We start from the raw sequence: 21,076 nt of genomic DNA, 5'->3' as shown, positions 1-21,076 counted from the left end.
GCTTCACATCCCTGGCAAAGGGAAACCGGGGAAGAGAAGGGGAAGGCTTCCCCCCACAGCTCATTCCTACCATCCCATTGCTGAATGCAGCAGCAGGGCAGCGCAGGGGCAGCACCAGGGCACTGTAGCTCAAGAGCAGTGCGATGCAGTGCAATGCAACGCAGTGCAATGTAATGCCATGGAACATAATGTAATGCAGTGCGATGCAGTGCAGTGCAATGTCATGTAACATAATCTAGACGAGGGCATCGAGTGCACCCTCAGTAAGTTTGCAGATGACACCATGTTGGGTGGGAGTGTTGATCTGCTCGAGGGTAGGGAGGCTCTGCAGAGAGACCTGGACAGGCTGGAGCGATGGGAAAGGCCAACTGCAGGAGTTTCAATAGGCCCAAATGCCGGGTGCCGCACTTGGGCCACAACAACCCCCAGCAGCGCTACAGGCTTGGGGAGGAGTGGCTGGAGAGCTGCCAGTCAGAGAGGGACCTGGGGGTGTTGACTGACAGCCGGCTGAACAGGAGCCAGCAGTGTGCCCAGGTGGCCAAGAAGGCCAATGGCATCCTGGCTTGTGTCAGCACTAGCGTGGCCAGCAGGGACAGGGAAGGGATCTTACTCCCGTACTCGGCACTGGTGAGGCCGCCCCTCGATGACTGGGTTCAGTTTTGGGCCCCTCACTACAAAAAGGCCATTGAATGACTCGAGCGTGTCCAGAGAAGGGCAACGGAGCTGGTGCAGGGTCTGGAGCACAGGTCTGATGGGGAGCGGCTGAGGGAACTGGGGGGGTTTAGTCTGGAGAAGAGGAGGCTGAGGGGAGACCTCATGGCCCTCTACAACTCCCTGAAAGGAGGGTGCGGGGAGGGGGGATGAGTCTCTTGAGCCAAGGAACAGGCGACATGACAAGAGGGAATGGCCTCAAGCTGTGCCAGGGAAGGTTTAGACTGGATATTAGGAAGTATTTCTTTCCAGAAGGGGTTGTTGGGCGTTGGAATGGGCTGCCCAGGGCAGGGGTGGAGTGCCCACCCCTGGAGGGGTTGAAGAGTCGGGTTGACCCAGCGCTGAGGGATCTGGTGGAGTTGGGAACGGTCAGGGTGAGGTTCATGGTTGGACTGGAGGAGCTTCAAGGGCTTTTCCAACCGGGATGATTCCGTGATTCTGTAACACAGCACAATGCAATGTGATGCAGTGCAACGCAACGAAATGCAATTTAATTTCCTGCCGGGCCTCGCAATGCACACGCGGCCTCCTACGGGCGGCGCGCGAGGCCCCATCCGCTGTCCCGGCCCGCGCACACGTGACACGTCACATGCCGGAGCCCCGCCCGGCGCGCGGCCGCCGCTCTTCATCCAATGAACGGGCGGGCGGGCGGCGCATCCGCACGGTGATTGGTCGAGGTTAGCGTCAGTCCGCGGGGGCGGGGCGGGGCGTAGGCTGCAAGTTCGGCGGCTCCGCGGCGGTGCGGTGCGGTGCGGTGCGGTGCGGTGCGGTGCGGTGCGGTGCGGTAGCAGGGTGGGTGCCCCGGGATCACGGAGGGGGTGCGCGCACCTCCAGGCTCGGCCCCAGGGGGCAGCGGGCTCCCGGCAGCCCGGCTGGGCCCCCGGCAGCCGGCGGGGCTGCAGCCCACGGCCCCGCCGCGCTCCGGGGTTTTCCCAAGAGCTTCCCCGGGCTGTGGGGTGGCTGCTGGGTGCCCCTGGGCCCTTCCTTGGGGCCCCGCCAGGGACACTTGGCCAGTCGCCGCTGGGCACCGTGAGTAGCTTTGCTGAAGTAGGGGGAAATGGCAGGTTGTTATTCTGCCAAGGGACAGACCCTTTGCCAGGGTTTCTCTGTCGTTCCCACTCTTTGGGGCTTTCTAGGGCTGGAGATACCCAGTGCGGCACCGGGGCAGGTCCTGTGCCTCCTGCCCAAACCCTGCGCCCACGGGAGGAGAGGCAGGAGTCAGCCCTAGCCCGGAGGGAAGGGGACTTTGGGGTGGTGGTGGCAGGAAGCTGAGGGCGGGAGCTGTGTGCCAGCAGGGATGGCCGGCAGGAGCCAGGACCGGAGCCTGCGGGAGGAGCTGACCTGTGCCATCTGCTGCGAGCTCTTCAGCGAGCCGGTCATGCTGGACTGCATGCACCACTTCTGCAAGGCCTGCATCCAGGGCTACTGGGAGAGCTGCACCCACGTCCCCTCCTGCCCCCAGTGTCGCCGTGAGTTCCCCAGCCGGGCTTTCCGCACCCACTACCTGTTGTCGGGGCTGGTGGAGAAGGTGAGGCGCTGTGGCTCTGCCGAGCACCGCCACAAGATGCAGGTGAGTGGCTTCTGCCTGGCTGGGGGAGGAGGTGACAAGCACCATGTGAGTCCTGTGCAGCCACCCCAAGCTCACCACCCCCTCTTCCCACAGTCTGTGCCCCCCCATGTGTGCCTCACCTGACCTGAGTGCAATGACATCTGGGTCTCATCCTGATTCATTCCCTTTCCCTGTTTCCTTCCAGCTGTCTGTCCTTTGGACACTTTCTTCTCTTGCATTTGTTTTCCTCCCTGACTTCCATCGCAGCCTTGTTGTATCTCACACAGGGACTGTGCAGCTGGGGGTGAGGGCTGCTTGTGCCGGGTTCTCTGCTTGAGGGCTCAGTTCACAGCACGCAGGGTTTAAACCTTCCACAGACAGATATCCCAGGCTGGAGCTCCTAGTCTCAAAACCAAATTTATTTCATTACATGCACACATATATAGTTCTCAAGCCTCTGTATCAGGTGCTTTCTTCTTACTGCTTTTATAAGAAATCCTGTTGCAGCCTCCCTCTAATGCTGGCCTCAGGAACCAGGATTGCTCCTGAATCACAGCAGAGTAGTGAGATGGTCTCCTCACCTTCTTTTCCTCATTCCTGCAGAAGCACCTGGAAGATGCTTTGCAAGCTCGTCAGAAGGAGATGGAGAACTTCTTGCAGAGAAAGCGTGCGATGCAGGAAGATATCTGTGGCCTGACGGTAATGCCCTGTGATAGCTGCTTTTTTTGTACAGCCTCTTGGTTAATGTTCATAGAGGGTCTGTGCATCATTTCAGCTGATACTTAGCTTCCTGTAAAAATCTAGACAAATAACTGTGTAGGGATCTGAACAAGCTCCCCCGCATGTAGGCCAAAGCCCATCGCTACTGAATATTCAGCGGAGGCTTTGGGAGGAGGCACTAAGCACTCATTAATGCAGCATTGACAAGGTGCGTTGGTGCAGCAGAGCTGAGACAGGGTGAGTGGTGGGAGCTGTCGCTGAGCAGCCTGTTCTGGCCCTGCGGCACTACCACTTTGGGAGAGGGTTAATTCTTGGCAGCTTTAAAATCCTTTGGTGTGTCTGAAGGGGTGGCAGCAAAGCAGAAGGAGCTGGGACAGCAGCAGTGTGGGCGCTGCAGAGAGCAGTGGCCTTGTCACAGGGACTGTGTTTGGATTCACTGCCAAGCTCTCAGATGATGTGAGGAGCCTGAGTGTTCTCTGCAGGCTCCAGTGGCACCAGGCTGCCTACTTGTCATGGATCAATGAAGCAAGAACAGCCATAGGCTGACACTGCTTCCTTCTTGAGTGACATAAAAGTATTAAAAGCCAAGGAAGGAGAGTTTAAGGAAAACAGAAGTAGTTCAGAGGTGAGAGAAAACTGACAGGAGACTGTCTTTCAACCAGAGTCTCTGATCCTGCTGCCTGCGCTGTTTCATACCTCTATCCCAGATTTGGAATAGACCTTTGAGGTTAATGCAGAAGTATTAGCAAATAAGCACATGCAGCTGATGTCCCCTTACAGGGGAAGAGCTGACTAAGAGGTGTTTCAAGAATAAAGGAGCAAATTGCTGATCTGAACAGGGAGGCCATGCATGTCCTTTGTGATTCTGGTGTGTCAGCGTGAGCACCTGCTGGAGCAAAGGGAGGCTGGGGTGCCGTGCTGGCTGGTGAAGCTTCAGATGTGCTCTGGGGGAGATGGATTTCCTGCTGATAGAAAGGGATGTGTGTTTTGGGAAGCACTCCTCGAGAAAATGAGGGTAAGGTTGCACTTAGATTAAAAGCGTAAAGATTGGGAAAATAAAAAGTCATTGGCTGTCTCTTGTAAACGGGCAGGAAGGCAGTCAGAGCACCACAAGGTTGACTGGCTGACTAAACAACTGGAAAAAAGTGACCTCTGAAAAGAGCTGAATGGGATTTTATCAGCCTTAACTACAGAGATTAGTTTGTGCAGCTCCCCCCTCTCCCATACAAACAGGAGCCCTGATTGACAGAGGCATCAAAGAAAAAGAGCAAGTTACCAGTGTTGGGCAGCTTTGCCCAGGATCTGGCACGATGTGAAATAAATCATAACTAACCTGAACAGCTGAGTCTGCAGCTCCAGAAAAGCAAAAGAGCTCCAGTCTTGCGCACAAGCAAATTCCTGGAGGTGTGGGAGAAGGCTGTGGCCTCCCACTGTGAGCTTCCACTGTGGCTGTGTGCAAGGATTTCTAGTTAAGGTCACTGAGCCACCGGTAGAGTTTCCCCCGGCCCCCCTCCTTTGGCTCTGTAGCCATAGAAGTTGTCCTTGTGTCCTGTTCTCCATCCAAAAAGTCTTGAATTTCCAGGACTTTGTAAGCAGAGTAAAGGGCCCAGACTTTCTGTGCACCTACTTGTGTGTTTTAGCTGCCAAACTCATCTTCTGCCTTTTCGCCCTGCTCAGAAGGTGTCTGGGGAGCTGAACTTCAAGATCCGGGCAGAGTTTGGCCGCCTTCATCAGATCCTGGAGGAAGAGGAGAGAGCTGTGCTGGCAGAGCTGGGCGAAAAGGAAGAGCAGTCGCTGGCACGGCTGCACGGGGACGTTCACCGGCTGGAGGAGGGGATGTCGGTGCTGCAGAGGGACATCGAGCGCATAGAGCAGACCCTGAGTAAGATGGAAGAAGTGTCATTGCTGGAGGTGAGTGTGCCTGGCTGACCCTGGCAGGAGGCTGTGGGGTGTTTCAGGATCTGAATTTGAGATGGGGGAGAGTCCTAAATGACAGCACTAGGCTGTACCTGGAAGTCATTCTCACTGCTGTCCCTCCAATTATCTACCCAATCCCTTGGAGTCTGGAGGCTTTAGCCACAAGGAATATGTTGATCTCCCGGACATGGTGGGTCTTGGGAGCCTTATTGCTTCTCTGTCACCCCTGTGAAATTGCCTTGGCCCCTGTGCCCAGTCAGTTTCCCTCAGGGTGGGGGTCCTGGTAGGCTGGTTTGCTCTCTGTGCTGTGTGACAGCCGGAAGCAGGACAGGGAGCTTATTTGTGCAGCTGTATGAATTACAGTGACTGCTAATTCTCTCTGCTCCTCACTGCAGGTGGAGAGCCTGGATATCAGGTACGTGTCTGGCATGAAAGAAGCAGATTGACTTTTCAGGAGCCTTATCTCTGTCCCTGGCTGGGATCACACAGGGGAAGGATCTTATCTCAAGTTGTAAAAGCATCACAAATTGCTCAGAGTTGCTGGTGCTGTGCCAGGTGGGGGCCAGTCCCCAGCACATGTTGGATGCTCTTCCTGGGGAGCTTGTGTGTCGAGATGGCTGGGCTGGAAGAGTGGGTGGAGGACACGTGCTGGTTTGGACTGGGTGCAAGAGCCATGCATGCTGCAAGCAGGAGCAAGGCTGATGCCACAGACTTGGGGTGCTTTAGCTTCTCCCTGCCCTTTCTTAGCCTCTTAAAACTCACGGGGCTGCAAAACTGACCCCGAGGTGCAGGTTTGTGTGAGGCTGTGAGTAGCTGAGGGCCAGAGGGGTTGAGTGCTGCTCTCTGTGCCCCAGGCCCTCGGTGCGTGTCGAGACCCAGCCTGCCTTCAACCTGGAGCACTACAGGGACAGCCACAGCGGCCCCTTGCAGTACATCTTCTGGAGACAGATGCTGCAGTTCATCTGCCCCGGTGAGCAGATCGGTGTGAGGGGTGGATGTGCTGGATGGTGGCAGGGCCGGGGGTGATCTGCAGAAGGAATATGCAACGAGTTAAATGCCGTGTTCAATGTCTCCACAGCTCCTGCCCCACTCACCTTCGATCCTGAGTCAGCCCACCCCAACCTGGTTTTCTCCAGAGACCTGACAGCAGTGACAGAGAGGAATCGAGCCCAGCCCGTCCCCACCAGCCCCCGGCGCTTCCGTCAGTGCGTCAACGTCCTGGGCTCGCAGACCTTCAACAGCGGCCGGCACTACTGGGAGGTCTGGGTGGGCAGCAAAACCAAGTGGGATCTGGGGGTGGCCGCCGAGGCTGTGGACCGGGCAGCGAAGGTCAAGCTGTGCCCGGAGAACGGCTACTGGACGCTTCGCCTGCGGAACAGGACGGAGTACTGGGCCACCACCACCCCCTGGGTGCGCCTGACTCCCCGCCAGCCCCCCCGGAAAGTGGGGGTCTTCCTGGACTGCCAGGAGGGCACCGTCGCCTTCTTTGACGCCGGGGACATGTCCCACCTCTTCACCTTCCACCAGGTCTCTGCGGAGCGATACTGCCCCTTCTTCAGCACCTGCTTCAGCGACGGGAGGGACAACATAGAGCCCATGCGCCTCTGCCACCTGGCCCTGTGAGGGGTGAGGAGGAGCGGGGTGCCGTGGGGACACCAGCCTGGCTCCTTGTCCCTGTCCGCTGGCTGGCTGGGGCAGTGCTGGGGGCCCGTTCTGCACACACGGACCTGGTGGGTGTTGGAGGGGCTGTTTTGTTCAGTCTGGGGAGGAAGGAGCGGGATGTGAGTCTCTTCCCAGCTCCCATCTGCCCTCCCTTCTCTGTGCCATGCACTGTGGGTGCCGCACTGTGCTCCCAGAGGTCCCTGGCACCCCTTGAAGAAAAACCTTCTGTGCCTGAGCATTGCACAGTTCAGTAACTGCAGCCCCAGGGCTGCAGCGGAGGTGGCTGCAAGCTGCTTCCTCTCCTGTCCCTGCCCACTCCCACCCCTAAACCCTGCAGAGGAGGACAGTGGTCCCAGAGCACCATCGGCTGCCTTTGACGCTCAAGTCTGTGTCCTGCCCGTGGGCTCTCTCCCCTCGAAGGGCCGCGGGCTGGCGGCAGAGGGAGCTCGGTGCACGGCGTGGGACCCCCGTGGCGCCGCCTCCCCTCCATCACCATTAAAGCTCGTTAGAACGACCACTGCTTGCTGGACCTGCTCAGGGCTTGTGTGCTGGGGGGGATCTACTGCACTGGGGTGTAGCACAGCCTGGGGGCACAGAGCAGCCCCTGTGCCAGCCCAGGCTCCTTCCCTCCCCACAAAAGAGCCACTGCTCTCGCTCAGCCCTGCCCTCGGAGCACTCCCTGCTCGTCTTGCAGCAGCTGTTGGTCTTTTGCTGACCCCTCTGTGTCAGGCTGCTGGGGAACAAGGTGGGGGTTTGGCAGCCCCATGGGCTAGGGAGGGTTGTCTGAGCCCAGTCCTGGCCTTAGGCTCTGGGGTTTTAAGAGTTGGCCACCTCTGGGTCTTAAGGATTTGTATATGTGAAAAATGCAAAGTCCCATTTCAGGCCAGTTTCATGACAGCCCGGGCGGCCTTTCCTGCTGGGAGCAGACGGTCCCAGTGCTGCTCCTTGCCCGTTGGCCCCCCTGGCAGCACCATCCCTGCGGGAGGGTGGCCTGGGGATCCTGGGAGGGCAAGTCAAGTGGATTTGGCAGCTGCGGTTTGTTCCTGGGGGGGTGCTGGCCACGTCCCCACCTTGTTTACATGTCAGCAGGGTCAACTTGAGGCAGGAGGTGCTGGGGTGGGTCCAAGCCTGGCTGGTGGGGGGGAGGGTGGCAGTGCCTGGGGTGGGTGGAATTGTTGTGCTTACCCCACTCAAGTCCACTCCAGGGTGAAAGCAAAGGCCAGAGCTGTCCCAATCCTGCATAGCCCCTGGCTGCCGGCTGGAGCCTGCGAATTCCTGCTCTTCAGAGGCTCAACTTTCTGTGCTGTGGGAAGGGCCAGGCACAAGGGCTTTCCAGCTCCCACAGCTGGGCACAGGGACACTTGTCAAAGCGAGTCCTCCACTGGTCATCCCCTGCCCAGCAGGGACAGGACAGGGGGCCCTGTCCTCCCACAGTGCCACGTTCCCCCTTTCCGTGCACCACTGCTGCAGCGTGCTGGGGCTGGGCTCTGCTGTAGCACCTGGTTCTGGGGTTGCCTAATGCCTGTGCTGAGGCAGGAAAAGACTGTGGTCAGCGGGAGGGGAGGATGACCCCGGTGAGATGCAGGCAGACGTGCCCTCCAGTGCAGGAGCACTGAGCAGCCCAGGGCTCTGGAGGCGTGGGGTGGAGGTGGGTGTAGGGGAGACCCTGTTATTGGGAAGCTGCTGCTCAGGGAGTGGGGTGTGCTTGGAGGGGATGTCAGGCATTTCTGCTCCCTCCCAGTCCCCAGCTGGGCTTTAGCTGGTGAGTCTGCTCCCTCCCTGCTGAGCCCCTGGGGTGGACTCAGCCTCCTCTCCCGGCTCCTGCCTCGTCCTCTTGCTGCCCCCCAGCCTCAGCTGAAATAAGAGTGGAGAAGAAAGAGCTTGTTGGCTTGGAAATGCTGCTGCGAGCAGGGCTGTCATCCCCCCCCCGCAAGGGCTGGAAGTGAGTCTCTGCGGGAAGGTGAGGCTGGTTTGATCGCAGCAGGGAGCTGCAGCTGGAGGGGGGGCAGGGGCTGAAACCCATCGCCTCCCTGACCTGCCCCAAAACCGCAGGCAAGTAAGGCTGGGCAGGAGCAGGCAGCGGCCCCCGAAGCACGAGGGGGAGCAGATCCCCCAGGCGCTGGCAGGCAGCGAGCACAGCCGGGCTTCGGCGGCTGCCAGCAGGGAGGAGGGCGGCCAGCAGCCCCCGCTGCCCACCGCTGCCGTGTGCCGCGTGGGCCGGTGTGGCGGCACGGGCTGCGAGCAGCTCGCTGCGACGTGTGCCAGTGCCATCGCTGTCACCTCCTACACCTTCCCCTTGCCAAAGGCAGAGTTGGAGAGCAGCAAAAACTGCTTGTCCCAAATCCCTGGGCTGAGCAGGCTCCCGGTGAAGCACATCCTTCCTCCTCCTCCTCCTCTTGCCGGGCTGTGTGCGGTGGCCGTGGTGTGCTACTCCTAGGCAGAGCCATGTTTCGGGGTATAATGTCTTCACCTGGCCTTGCTGCTGGAGAAGGGCTCTGGCAGGAAGGTTGGGGCAGGCAGAGCCCCTGCCCTGCCCGCAGCACGTACGGTGGCTCCTACGTGCAGGGAAAACGCTGCTCTGAGCTGCCGTACGTGCAGCGTTAGCCCGGCAAGGAAATACTGCCTGTCGTTAAATCCTGTCTGAGAAATGCATTTCACTGATAAACCGTAGCACCGTGGAGTAGAAACCACAGGCGTGGTGTGAATGCAGTGACCGGCTGGGCCTGGGTTCAGGCAGGAGGGGACAGGGTTGGCACAGTGGGTGCCATGGGGGCGAAACACCCCTCTCTGCTCCAGCATCCAGACTCTGTGCCTGCTCTTGCCATCTGCCCCCAGGACCAGGCTGTATTTTCTTCCCAGGTTACCTTGTCATTTTATCGCCGGGTGTCCTCAGAGCCACCCCAGTGTGCTTTTCCCACAGCCACGCCTGGGCTGGGCAGTGTCCGGCAGCTCCTGCCCCAACCCCCCGCTGCAACGTGTCTTTACCCTGTGCTTTGGGGAAGCCTTTGCTTCCTCGGGTCCCCCCACGTGCTGGAAGGGGGACAAGATTTTAAAATAAGATCCTTTTGTTTCCCAGGGCAGCAACAATGGAAAGGTCCCATCGGTCCCACAGTCACCCTGTGTTTGTGATGGAAAATTCCTGTCGCGACGGGGCGAGCCCTCCCCGGCGTCCTGCCATTAGATGGCAGCATGGACGGGCTGGTCCTGGCCACCACCGCCTGCTCAGTGCCACATTTGGACTGCAATGGATGGAGGATGCCAAAATCCCTTGATTTTTGGGGTGCCAGAGTATCCCCTGCCCCCCCAACTCTAGGTCATACCCTCTGCTCTTCTCGCATGCAGCCCTTCCATTGTGCATTTCCTCCGGCATCTCAGCAGGGCGATGTGAATCATCCCCCCATCACTGTCCACACCTCACCACCTCGCTGCTCAGCTCTCAGGTGCACGATGACCCGCCGATGCTCACAGGGGCCCCCAGCGTGGGTACACTGCTGTGGCAGGGAGCCCCGTGGCTGCCCCATCTCTGGCCACAGCCCCTGGCACCGGGGAAGGGTCTGATCCCACAATCTCAGCTCTTCTCCCTGGGACAGTGGGCAGCTCTGCCCCTCTGTGCAGTCCCCAGCTCTGCCTCGTCACCCCATCATCATGGCGAGTGTTAAAAATCTCTCTCCAGAAACTTGCAGGGGTTTGGGCGCCCACCTGGGACTTTGGGATCAAGGAGGGAGGTGGTCCAAGGTGAGTGCACTGAAGAGCGATGCTGTCGGTCCTCTCAGGGTTAAAAATCAGGCTAATTGGGCTGGGGGGAGTTGGGTAAAATAAACTCTGTGGCTTGGAGTCAATCTGAGGGCTCTGGGAGAGGGACAGGGTGATTTCTTCCACGGGTTTGGCACTGAGAGCAGTTGAGCGCACGAGAAGTTTTCATGCCTTTTCGAAGCCGCGAGCACATGGTTCTCATTCAGGCTCTTTCTTCGCCGTCTGCGAGCGCGCGTAATTAATAACCCTCCGAGGCGCCGCGTGGGGCTGTGTGAATTTCTCCATTCAGCGCTTGTTGGGTGCACAGGCAGCTGGCCAGGGCTGTGCCAACTGTGCCACCGCGCTGCCAAAGCTCTGCCACCGCCGCCGTCTGCAGCCGCTTCGCACTGAGCCGGAGCCGTTGTCGCTGACGGTGGTGGCAGCGACGCGGGGGCAGCAGCACCGTCCTGCTGCCAACGTCACGGTGGTGCACGTGGGTTTCGGTGTCACCTGCCAGAGAGGGGTGCGTGTGCCACACATAAGGGTGCTGGGGGGGCAACGCGGCTGCCCCACGCTCCCGGCAGCATGCACAGCTGGGCAGCATGAGTGGGGGGCCCCTTGCGCACCCCCAAATGTGTGCACACAGGTGCGAGAGAGCGCGTGGGCATCTTTGTGTGCACCCCGGGGGTGCAGGGGGGGGGGTGCAGGACTCTGTGCCTGGGGGTGACCGTGTGAGCTTCGGGGGGTGATGGAGGTGCGTGTGCAAGCAGCTGTGAGGTGTGTCTGTTCACGTGGGGCGTGCGCACGCGGGTGGGAGGGGGTATTTGTGTGCACCCCCTCTGGTCCGAGAGGTCGGGGTGCGCACCCAGGCGCAGACAAGAAAGGCGACGGCGTGGGCATTTGGGGTGACACACGGACACGGGTGGGATCTACAGGGGTGCACAGCCGGGGCGTGTGTTTCGCGTGAATCTGCACACGGGGGGGGGGGGGGGGGTGCGCTCACGTGTACGCGGGGCAGGGGGATGCACACCCCCACCCCCCACGCACCCACCTGCGGGGGGCGAGACACGCACCCACGCAGGTGCGGGGGGTGCAGACACCCCGCCGGTGCCCGCAACCGCCCCGCCCCGCCCCGCGGGCTCGGCGGAGGGCGGCGGGCGGCCCGGGCGGGCGGAGGAAAAGGAAGCGGCACCGGTGCTCCCCCTCCACCCCACGCCCCCCCCCCCCCTTCGCCGCCGCGCGTTGCCGCAGCTGGGGCGCGGCGGGAGCAGAGCTCGGGCGCGGGGCGCTCCGCACCGCTCCGCACCGCTCCGCACGGACCTGCCCGCAGCCCCGGAGATGAAGAGAGTTTGCACGCTGCCCCTCTGGCTCTGGCTCGGCATTGTCTCGGAGGCAGGTGAGCGATGCGGGGCTGCCCGCCTGCCCTGTCCCGCACCTGCGGCCGCGCTGGGGATGGCGGAGGGGGGGGGGGGGGGGGGGCTGTCCCGGTGGGACGGGACCTGGTGGTGCCCTCCGCATGTCCTCCAGACCCCGCATGGACCCGCGCTGCCTGCCGCGGTGTTCCTCATTCCGGACGGGGATGTGCCGTGACCCGGCGCTCTCCACCCCAGGGTCCCCCAGCCTCGACAGAGCCCGCCCTGGGGTCCCCCAGTCCCGACGGGGACCGACACAGCCTGCCCCGGGGTCACCTAGACCCGACACAGCCCGTCGTGGGTTCCCCCCCGCCCCTACACAGCCCGCTCCGAGGTCCCGAGGTCCCGACAGGGACCGACACAGCCCGCCCCGGGGTCCCTCAGCCCTGACATAGCCCGTCGTGGGGTCCCCCAGCTCCGACGGGGACCAACACAGCCCGCCCCGAGGTCCCCCATCCCCGACGGGGACAGACACAGCCCGTCGTGGGGTCACCCAGCCCCGACACAGCCCATCATGAGGTCCCCCAGTCCCAACAGGGACTGCTACAGCCCGTCGTGGGGTCCCCCGGCCCCGACACAGCCCGCCCCAGGGTCCCCTAGCCCCAATGGGGATGTGCTGCGGTGCCCACCCCGGTGTCCCCGACGGCTGTGACAGCGTCCCCTTAGCAAGAGGAGGGGACGGGAGGACCCTGCTGCCGTCCCTGCGGGGTCTGGGGCCATGGAGTGAGCCCACGGGTGTGCTCGCTGCAAGCCCTGAGAAACCGCATCGGACTCTTGCGGGAGGGATTTCTCTGTGCGGGGAAGTGCCCGGTCGGGAGGGCAGACTGGAGGCCAGCTCCCTGCTCTGTTTATTTATTTTTTCATGCACAGAGTCATTAATTAGTGAGTGCTGGGCAGTACGTTGGGGAGGAAGGCGCGAGGAGGCGGTGGTCCACGCGATGCCGTCCAGCCGGCCTCTCCCAGCCGACCGCTGGCAGCTCTGGTCTGCCTGGGAAGTCACCCAAGGCAGATCCTGGTGAAATGCTTTTCCTTCGCACAGCGCTTCTGGGGCAAAAGGCCGTTGGGCAGCGAGTCAAACCCCCTGGCTGTGGTTTGGGTCAGGTGGATGCGGGACCGTGTCAGAGATGGGGCTGCATCACCCTTCCAGGGAGCAGAGGCTGCGGGGCAGAGCCGGGCTGGGTGGGCACTGCCAGGGCAGCGGGGACGGGGCACCAGCCCCGCCAGCTTCCCCCAAGGAAGCTCCTGCTAGCACAGGTAAAGCATTTACAACCCGGATCAGAGCAAAACCAACAGAAAGTTAGTAATGCTGGAAGCTTGCAATGTGGGGAGGTGAATTTTGGGAGCATAAATAGAATTTTCTGTAGCCTCATCTCAGTGACTCACTGTCACCGGTGGCGTTTGCTGCCGTCAAAGTGAGCTCACGGGAGGGCTGCAGGTCTGGCCACAGAGGTGTGGTACGGACAGCGTCACCGGCAGCGGCACTGTCAACCTGCTCTGCCGAAAATCCTGCGATGGCTCTGGCACCACGGGGCTGGAGGACCCACCGGGCTGCTGGAGCTCACGGGGGAGCTCCGGGACTCAGGGCAGAAAGGGACCTGCTGCTGGTGGCATCGCGGCAGGAGCTGCAGCTGTTCAAAGCTCTCTTGTTAGCAATTTGTAAAGCATCGTGTAGCTGCTCTCAGGTTCTTTCATCTCCTGGAGGTGCGGGGAGCGGTGCCTGGGAGGCTCTGGCCAGCACAGCTGCGTGATGTGTGGGCCTCGTCAGCACAGGGCTGTGCAGAGCTTTGAAGCTCTCCAGCACTGCCTGATTAGTGCAGCGACGAAGGGCGATGTGGAGCTCACCTGGGGGGTCGTACCCTGGGGATTTGCTTCCTCTTCTTCCCTTCTACCTGAGACCAATTTGTCAGCGCGTAAAGGACCCACAAATTCCTCATTAACTGTAGTCTCAACTGGGTGCGAATATTTGCTCCACTTGGAAGCAGGGATGGGGGTGTGAGACTGTTCCACCCGGGAAGAGTGAAATATTCATCTCAGGATCATGGAAGGTCTGTTCTGGCTCTGGATCCAGCTTGTCCCTGTACCCTGGTACCTGGTTAAATGGGCCAGCGCTAGGAGTGGATGCCGTGTGTAAGAGCACACGGGCTCTCCCTCACATCCCAGCTCTGCAGTGCTCCCAGGATGGAGTGGAGTTGGGGAGCTGCCCTTTGCAGACAATGAGATGGCGGGGAGCAGGCAGAAGTTCAGCCCCCACATCCCAGGGCAACTCGGGGTAACCCTTTGTGGATGGCAATGACAGCGTGGGCTCCCTGAGCCACCGTGCTCTGGGCGCAGAGCAGCACTGACCACCCCACAGCAAATAATCCCACTGGGGACTCTGGCTCGCTGCTTTCAAGAGCGTATGCCCTTTGCGTGAGGGAAGGGCCCGTGCTTGTGTAGGACCAGAGCCGATTTCGTTGGCTGTCACTGCCTGCCCTCCTCCAAGATCACGCAGACCTCCCCAGCCGGGTGCTCGGACAGCCCCGCACTGACCGTGCCAGCAGCAACATTCGCCTTTGCAGCTGGGATTTGAAGCAGTTGCTTTATTGCGAGTAATAAACATGGGCTGTTTCAGCAACACCCTTTCATGCAAAAACCCACGAGTGCACAACAAATCCCGCTCTGGCTTAACCCAGGCGCTTGTTAGTGATGAAGCAGAGCCAGGGCCTCCAAGGAGGAGGTGGGTGATGGGAGGGGTGCAGCCCCTGGTCCCCGGGGGATGCCAGGGAGGGGGCAGCCACAGCCCCCGTGCCCCGCCGTCTGCTTAGGGACGATTTCGGATGAATGGGCTGTAACTACCACCCTGTGATTTGGCTTGGGCACGCCAGCCCGCGGCTCACTGCCTGCATAAACAGCCACGAGGGTGTTTGCTGCTGAGCTCAATTTGACATCTGGTCAGGGGGGACGCTCCCCCGGCAGCACAATGTCCCCAGCCAGTGCACATGGAGCAGGAGGAGGCTTCCTCCAGTGTGTCCCACCCCACCCCGGTCCACGCAGGATCGCTGTCCCCAGGGTGTCTCTTGGCCCTGCCTTGGTGCGGTGTTTTCCAGAGCAGGCGTGGGAAGGGCAGGTGCTCCTGGCCAGCCAGGAGGGAACAGGCTGTTCCCAGTGTCCCGGGGCAGTTCCTGGGGAGGGAAAGGGAGAGCGGGATCCCACGGGAACGGCAGCAGGATGGGGCAGCGGTTTCTCCAATGCCGTATGGGCCATCCACAGCGCTGGGGAGGTTGCTTTGCAGAGTGACTGCTGAGCAGGTGGGGGCTCTTCATGGGTCCCCAGGTCTCGGCAGCTTTGGGGAGCAACGTGAGCCCTGGAAATAGCACCCATTTCACCCACGTTCTCCCCAGTCGCTCAAGCTGGCACAGCAGAGGCATTTCCAAATAAACATGGTGTCTTTGCATTCAGCCTGCTGGACTGAAACAGCCCCAAGCAATGGGGGCAAGGTGGGGGGCTCCCTCCCCCCCAGTTGGGGGGGGGCTGTTTATTTAAACCCAGTGCGGGGTGGAAGGTGCAGTAAGCCTCGGGTGACAGGATCCTGCGGAGTCCTGCAGGTGTGGGGAGAAACAGAAAGCCCTGAGATGTCTGGGCCCCCCAGGCTGCACTGCCCATGGAGGGTGGGGAGCCAGAGCGGAGCAGCAGCAGTCATGGTAGTTCTCGTGTGAGGAATGACGAAACATCACAAGGCTCTTCCGCTGGGAAATATGGGCTGGGCATTGTGATGGAGGACTGCAAAATCACGGCTTGCCTGGAGAAGGCAGCTCCTGGCGGGTTCCTGTGCTGGGAGGATGTGGAGCATGGTGGGGGGCCGGTGGCTTGCTGCACACCGCTGTGCAGCAGCGGAGCTCATTGCCACAGGGCTTTGTGGGTGCTAGACATTTGCCTGGGTCCACGGGCAGTTGTGCATGGAAAAATACATGGGTTTGCAAGGAAAAAATCCACAGGTGGTTAGTTAAAGCTGAAAGCCCCCTTCCCGCCCCAGACTGTGAGCCAGAGGTGCCCAGTGCTGTGTTTTGCCTTGACCTGCCCCAGCTACCCCTGCGCAGGCAGCTCCTGCGAACCTCCACCTGGGCGAGGGGCAGCAGGGAGTTGGGCACACAGCCCCCAGAGGGTCCCACCCCAGCTGGGTGCCATGGGGGGGACCACGACGTGCCAGCGTCTGTGGAGGGACCAGAGCTGAGCCTTGCCCTGGGCCAGGGCTGGAATTATCTTTTGTCCTTCATTAGGAAAAGAAATACTGCTGCAGCTGCACTGGCATCTAGTGACTGGTTAAATTAATTCCAGGGTTTTTATTGCCTCTGGCTATCCCAGACCTTTGTTTCTTGTTTCACGTTGTTAAAAGAGAGGGTTAGCTGGGTCTCAGGGGGGCTTTTTCTCTCTGGTCAAAATAGTTCTGATGTTTTCGGCACACGGTATTATTGCCCATCTGCGGTGCCTCATTGTTAACGCAAAATAGTGGAAGCGGAGATGGCTTATGGTCAAGTCGGCAAGGAGGCACGAGCCCTTGAGCCCAGCGTGAGCACTCGTTTTGTTGAGCGGCTGCAGGCAAATCGCTCCATCTCTAGGTGCAAGTTCAGCAGAAGGAGGGTGAAAACCTGGCCCTGCGGCAGCCAGTGGTAAAACTCCCACTAAGTTTTATAAGCTGAGGATATTAAGCGGGGAGTCTCTCCTGGAGTCATTTCCCTGCTGAGGTAGCAGAAACAGGTTTCAGCCAGTGACTTGTATTTCACCTTACAACTTCTCCCACGTGTGAATTGTTTTTCTTGCTGCATTTCTGCCCCCTCCTTCCAGGGCGAGGCTCTCCAGTGCAGGCTTTGCGGGCCAAACCTGGAGGTGCCGTGGGACAGCCGTCATGTGCTAATGAGGGAGGATTGGTTTAGGGGGTCAGGAAAAGACTGCAAACTGGGGAAACACAGAGAACGGGGTGGTGGGGAAAGGCAAGAAATACTCTGAGCAAGTGCTGTGGTCTCCCCTTCTCTGAGCGTGTAATAACCAGGCAACTGCTGCTCCCCTGCCCTGCTTCTGTGCAGCAAGGACCCCAGGGCTATCCCCAGGAAGAACCAGGGCTGATGGATTGCAGGCCGTCCTGGTCCCCGTTACCGATGGGCAGAGCCCTCGAGTGAGCAGAAAGAGGAGATGAGATTTTTACCTGTCTGCAGCAGCCAGTCCAGAGCTGGTTACAACTCTCATCAGAGCCTGGAAAACCCGAGTTTGGTTGCAGAGGGATAAGCAAGAGAATAAGCTCAACCCTGCTCCCGGTCTCAGTGCATGCAAAGACAGAAGCGATCAGAGTAGCTCAATGATGCTTTCGGGACCCATTGCTGCCATACGAGGTGTAGCCACCCACCCGCGTGCAGGCGCAGAGGGGTTAAGCCTTCTCCCGGCCATGGCTCCAGTTGGCTGGGCAAACGCCAGCCGGTGCACCGGGTCCGCCCGCCTCTGTCTGCGGTGTGAGCGCCAGTGACGCAGCGCCCATGCACCATCCCACCATGGCCACCCTGCACAGCGTGGCCAGGCCACCCGCCCGGGCAGGCTCCGGGGACCGGGGCATCCCCCCGGGGAAGGGTTAAGAGAAGACGAGCAGTGCCGATGCCAGGCTGGGTGTCCAGCTTCTCCCTTGGTGGAGGTCAGCGGTGGTTCATGGGAAAGGAAAAATTGGCAGCTGGGCCGGATGTCCCTGCATTTCCCCTCTTCCTGCAGCCGCCTGAACGACGTTCCTTATTTAGCTTTCCTGACGGACAGGAGGAATCTGATGGCGGAAACTGTCACTGCCTGATAACAGCTCAGGGACCCCTTTATGATGGGCGGCACGGCAGGGAACAGGGCAGCGCTCCTCCTCGCCGGGAGGGGAGAGCTGGGCAGCCGGGGCTGCCCTTTGCACCGGCTTTTCGGGGGCGGCTGCGGGTAGGGAGGGAAGGGCACTCGCAGCCCTTCCCTTTGTGCTGGTTTGTGTACAACCCCCCCTCCGTGCTATTTAAAAGACTCTCAAGGCCAAGAAGTGATGGCGTATATATATTATATTGGCATTTTTTTCTTCTTTTTGGTGAGGCCTGGTGGAAAGGGCCATGGATGGGGGAAAGGGGAGGCATTCAGCAAACTACCCTGCTAAGGGCTGAGAGCAGGTGAGGCTCTCTGCTCACTGGCAATGAGGATGTGAAGGGCAGCCAGGGCTGGGATGCTTCAGCAGGAGCTGGGAGTGATGACCAGTGCCGAGAGTTGAGCACACAAATCGGCACTGGGACCGCCTCGATACAAGGGTGCTCTGACCGAGCAGATAAACACAGCAAAGGAGATGTTCCTGCATGTTTTATTGTCCACAGCTTTGTCTCCATAGAAGATGGCATCTTGCTAGTGTCTGAGCTGTTCTCTCATATGTGCCCGTGGTGACCAGCCCCAAAACCACAAAAGGTCCTGAAATGCAGCCTGTATTTCAATGTATCCATTGATTTTTATCTTGCATCTGTGGAGGCCACCAGCCTGCTCCCATACCAATAAGAACATTGTTTCCATGGCAATTAATGTATTTAAAAAGGGCAGAATGTACAGCGAGACTGAATGTTTTTAAGAGAGCAAGCCCTAAGCCAGGCAGCCCTTGCCGCTGGACTGGACGTTGGACTCTTAGGCTGTGCAGTGCACAGATTGGCGTCGCTGTGCTCTGCGTTGGGATCCAGGGCACAGTGAGCCAGCTCAGCTGGGCTGGGTAGCACGGGGCTCACACAGACCTTTGTAAAGGCCACGCTATATCCTTGCAGCCCTGAGATCACCGGTCCTCTGCTGCTCAGAGTTTTATGTTCCCTGGGGTGGACAGAACCGCGTGCTCCAAGGTGCGTGTCTGACCGTTTCAGTTTTAGCTGAGCACTATTAAAAATCTCCCTGCAGGACTGAAGACCTCAGCAGGAACTCACAGGATTTGTTTCTGTGCTCTCTGAGCAATCCGCTATATGACCAGGTCACCTGCCTGAGCATCCGTGAGTTGCAGGATTGAGGTTGGGTCATCAAATTGTGCTGGTACCTCAGGACCAAATGCTTCTCACTTCAGCTAAGCTCAGCTTCCTTTTGTGTTTGCTTTCTGTTCATCAGACAGGGACATTGGTGCGAAGGGAATTGCTGTATCAGTCCATCTGTGTTCATATATTGCTCTGTCAGTGCCACAGGTGTGTGCAAGGCTGGTAGACGTGGGAAGGAAGCAGGAGCTCCTGCCCCAAACCCCAGTGCGCGTTTTGGATGGCCATGCTGGGGGTGTGGTACCCATGGGGATAACAGGGCTTTGCATGCTCCAGGCTATTCAGAGGCAGAAAAAGCAGCAAAATTCATATTGCAAGTTATTTGTTTAAAATTACACATGTTTCTTATGGTGTCACTTCCTAGCGTGATGCATAGTTGCCATTGCAGTGAGATGAGTTAACTTCCTGCTATACCTTCCTGGGCAGGAGTCATCTCTCCCAGTCCCTGACACATAAAGGTTTAGTGTATAGCCTAAGACACTTGCTCCACAGTCAGTGGGGGGAGAAAGGCTTTTCTGGAGGCACTCCATCCCATCCTCAAAGAGATGTTGAAGGAATTGCCTTTGGGGAGGTGATGACTGAGACTGCTCCCACCCTGTGTGGTGTCTGCACACATGCGTGTCCCCAGGACTGGCACTGCCACTCTGCCAGGTCGCATTTCACCCCACAATCCACTCTCTTCCTCGCCGACCACCCTGGCTCCCTGCACTTCAGCAGCTTGCAGCTGCACGAGGGGACAGGCACAGTCCAGCGGAGGGTAAAACGAAAGAGCAGCATCAACCAAAACAACTGATGGCCCCAGCCTCGGGAGACGTGGCCAGGAGGAGGCTGGGAGGTAGTGGGATCATGTGGAGAGAGCAGTAGACAAAGGAAGGAAGTTTTTATTACTGGGCCAAATCCTGAAGTCCTTCAGTTGTAGTTAGGCCAATGCCTCAATGACTTCAGTGGAGTCTGATCTGAGTAAAGAGAGAAGAAAGGGCTTCAGGATCCGGCCCACGGGTAATTGTGTCATGTGGGAAGCTTATAAAGAATTTGCAAGCTCATGATGGCTTTCCTGAGTGGCCAGCACTAGCCAGCAAGCAGAGCCTGGGGCAGCCAGGTCTCCCACCTGGGTTACCGTCCCCTCCCTCTCTGAGGATGCAAAGCTACCCAGCCAGGTTCCCCAAGTTGGGTAGTGGCTCCACAGGTTTGTGAAGGTCTGCCTGCATATTCACAAGACCCTGGAAACCCACAGAGGGTTTTGGGATTCTCCATCACCTTTGGGTTACAGAGGCACATGGGCTCTTCGTGCAGCAGGAAAGCCTGTAAAAGGTTTACTGGTTTCATGTGCTGCCCCCCCAAAAAAGCTACAAAAAATGCAGGGCTGTGTAGCAGAGCCTGGAAAACCTTCCATTGGTTTCCCCACATGTGGAAGGTCCCGTGGTGGCTGGGGGAAGCATGGACGTGTCTACACAGACACATGCATGTGTGCTGACAGTGAGGTTTGGCTCTGGGCTTGGCTCCGTCTGTGACTTGTTTTCCCCATTTCTGAAATACTGGTGTCTGCTGAGATATATGTTAGATATAGTGACCTGAAAAAACAAATACTGACAAAAGTGAGGGTCAAGTCAGTAGTTGCCATGGACAACAGTAAATCTTGATATTTACTAAGGCAAGAAGGTTGGTCACGAATTGTGGTTTATACTCGGATTTGGGAACTGCCAGCTCAGAGTGATGGCAGCAAGCAAAATGGCATCCAGCAGAGGTGACGGCATTCAGTGCCCACAGAAATCCATCACTCACGCAGTGGGCTGTCCCAGCCCGAGCAGAGTCCCCAGTGAGGCGTTATTTGGTCTAAGTGGCCATCATCCCTTTACCACGCTGCAGTGCTTGGCCCTCGGGAAGCAAAGGGCAGAAGTTTAACGGCACATCCTGAAAGCGTGGCAGCCGGCTGTGGTGTGGGCTGCTCCCACGGGAGATGCACGCATTCACAGCAAGAAAATCCCCGCGCCGCTGGGCAGGCAGTGGGATGGGATGAAACACGGGGGAAGCAACTACCTCGCCTGCAAAGCAATTTAGCTAATGTAGCGTGCATCTGGGCCTGATGACTCCTCATTTGGTTTGTTGGCTGTTGTCAAACTATCAGACTCAGCAGGTCCTGGGCTGCTGTCTGTAAGTGCTGGCTCTGGCAGTACCGCCGGTGCTGGAATGGGATCAGGGCATGCCCTGGTCTTCATCTCCTCTCTGGGCTGTGACATCTCAGTGCATAAGCGAAGGGGAGCCACAGCATATCCCGTACTGCCCCGTTCTGGACAGACAGGCTCAGACCCAGTATGTGTCCCCTTAGGTGGGATTTTCCC

General features: G+C 59.1%; 2 protein-coding genes across 11 annotated transcripts in view; both read left to right on the top strand.

Annotated features, from left to right (window-relative positions):
- Nucleotides 1-1,430: 1,430 nt before the first annotated feature.
- On the top strand, nt 1,431-7,073 carry LOC141929398 (zinc-binding protein A33-like). Of its 5 annotated transcripts, none has more exons than XM_074838779.1 (7): nt 1,431-1,455; nt 2,007-2,281; nt 2,864-2,959; nt 4,658-4,891; nt 5,293-5,312; nt 5,752-5,867; nt 5,976-7,073. In XM_074838779.1, the coding sequence occupies exons 2-7, from the start codon at nt 2,009-2,011 to the stop codon at nt 6,518-6,520; spliced, it is 1,284 nt and encodes a 427-aa protein (XP_074694880.1). In that variant the 5' UTR covers nt 1,431-1,455; nt 2,007-2,008; the 3' UTR covers nt 6,521-7,073. The 5 variants fall into 5 exon arrangements, with proteins under 5 accessions (XP_074694880.1, XP_074694879.1, XP_074694881.1 ...); XM_074838778.1 differs by having other exon boundaries at nt 1,440-1,470; XM_074838780.1 differs by having other exon boundaries at nt 1,443-1,450.
- A 4,455-nt stretch (nt 7,074-11,528) lies between these two features.
- The window catches only part of FLT4 (fms related receptor tyrosine kinase 4), a 60,056-nt gene continuing 50,508 nt past the window's right edge, over nt 11,529-21,076 (top strand). For all 6 annotated transcript variants that reach the window (XM_074838531.1, XM_074838533.1, XM_074838532.1 and 3 more), the window contains exon 1: nt 11,529-11,687. In XM_074838531.1, the coding sequence (XP_074694632.1) occupies nt 11,630-11,687 (58 nt within the window). In that variant the 5' untranslated portion in view covers nt 11,529-11,629. The remainder of the gene's footprint in view (nt 11,688-21,076) is intronic.

The sequence above is a fragment of the Strix aluco genome, chromosome 13 (assembly GCF_031877795.1).
Source record: "Strix aluco isolate bStrAlu1 chromosome 13, bStrAlu1.hap1, whole genome shotgun sequence".
Classification (NCBI taxonomy): domain Eukaryota; kingdom Metazoa; phylum Chordata; class Aves; order Strigiformes; family Strigidae; genus Strix; species Strix aluco.
The sequence above is the reverse complement of the archived record's forward strand: the minus strand, read 5'-3'. Positions and strand labels throughout refer to the sequence as shown.

What these genes read in the sequence shown, in the direction of transcription:
- LOC141929398 (XM_074838779.1), top strand. Translation starts at nt 2,009, where the DNA reads ATGGCCGGCAGGAGCCAGGACCGGAGCCTGCGGGAGGAGCTGACCTGT. An exon ending in AAGAAGTGTCATTGCTGGAG is followed by an intron (nt 4,892 to 5,292) that starts GTGAGTGTGCCT and finishes TCCTCACTGCAG; the next exon opens with GTGGAGAGCCTGGATATCAG. An exon ending in GTGGAGAGCCTGGATATCAG is followed by an intron (nt 5,313 to 5,751) that starts GTACGTGTCTGG and finishes TCTGTGCCCCAG; the next exon opens with GCCCTCGGTGCGTGTCGAGA.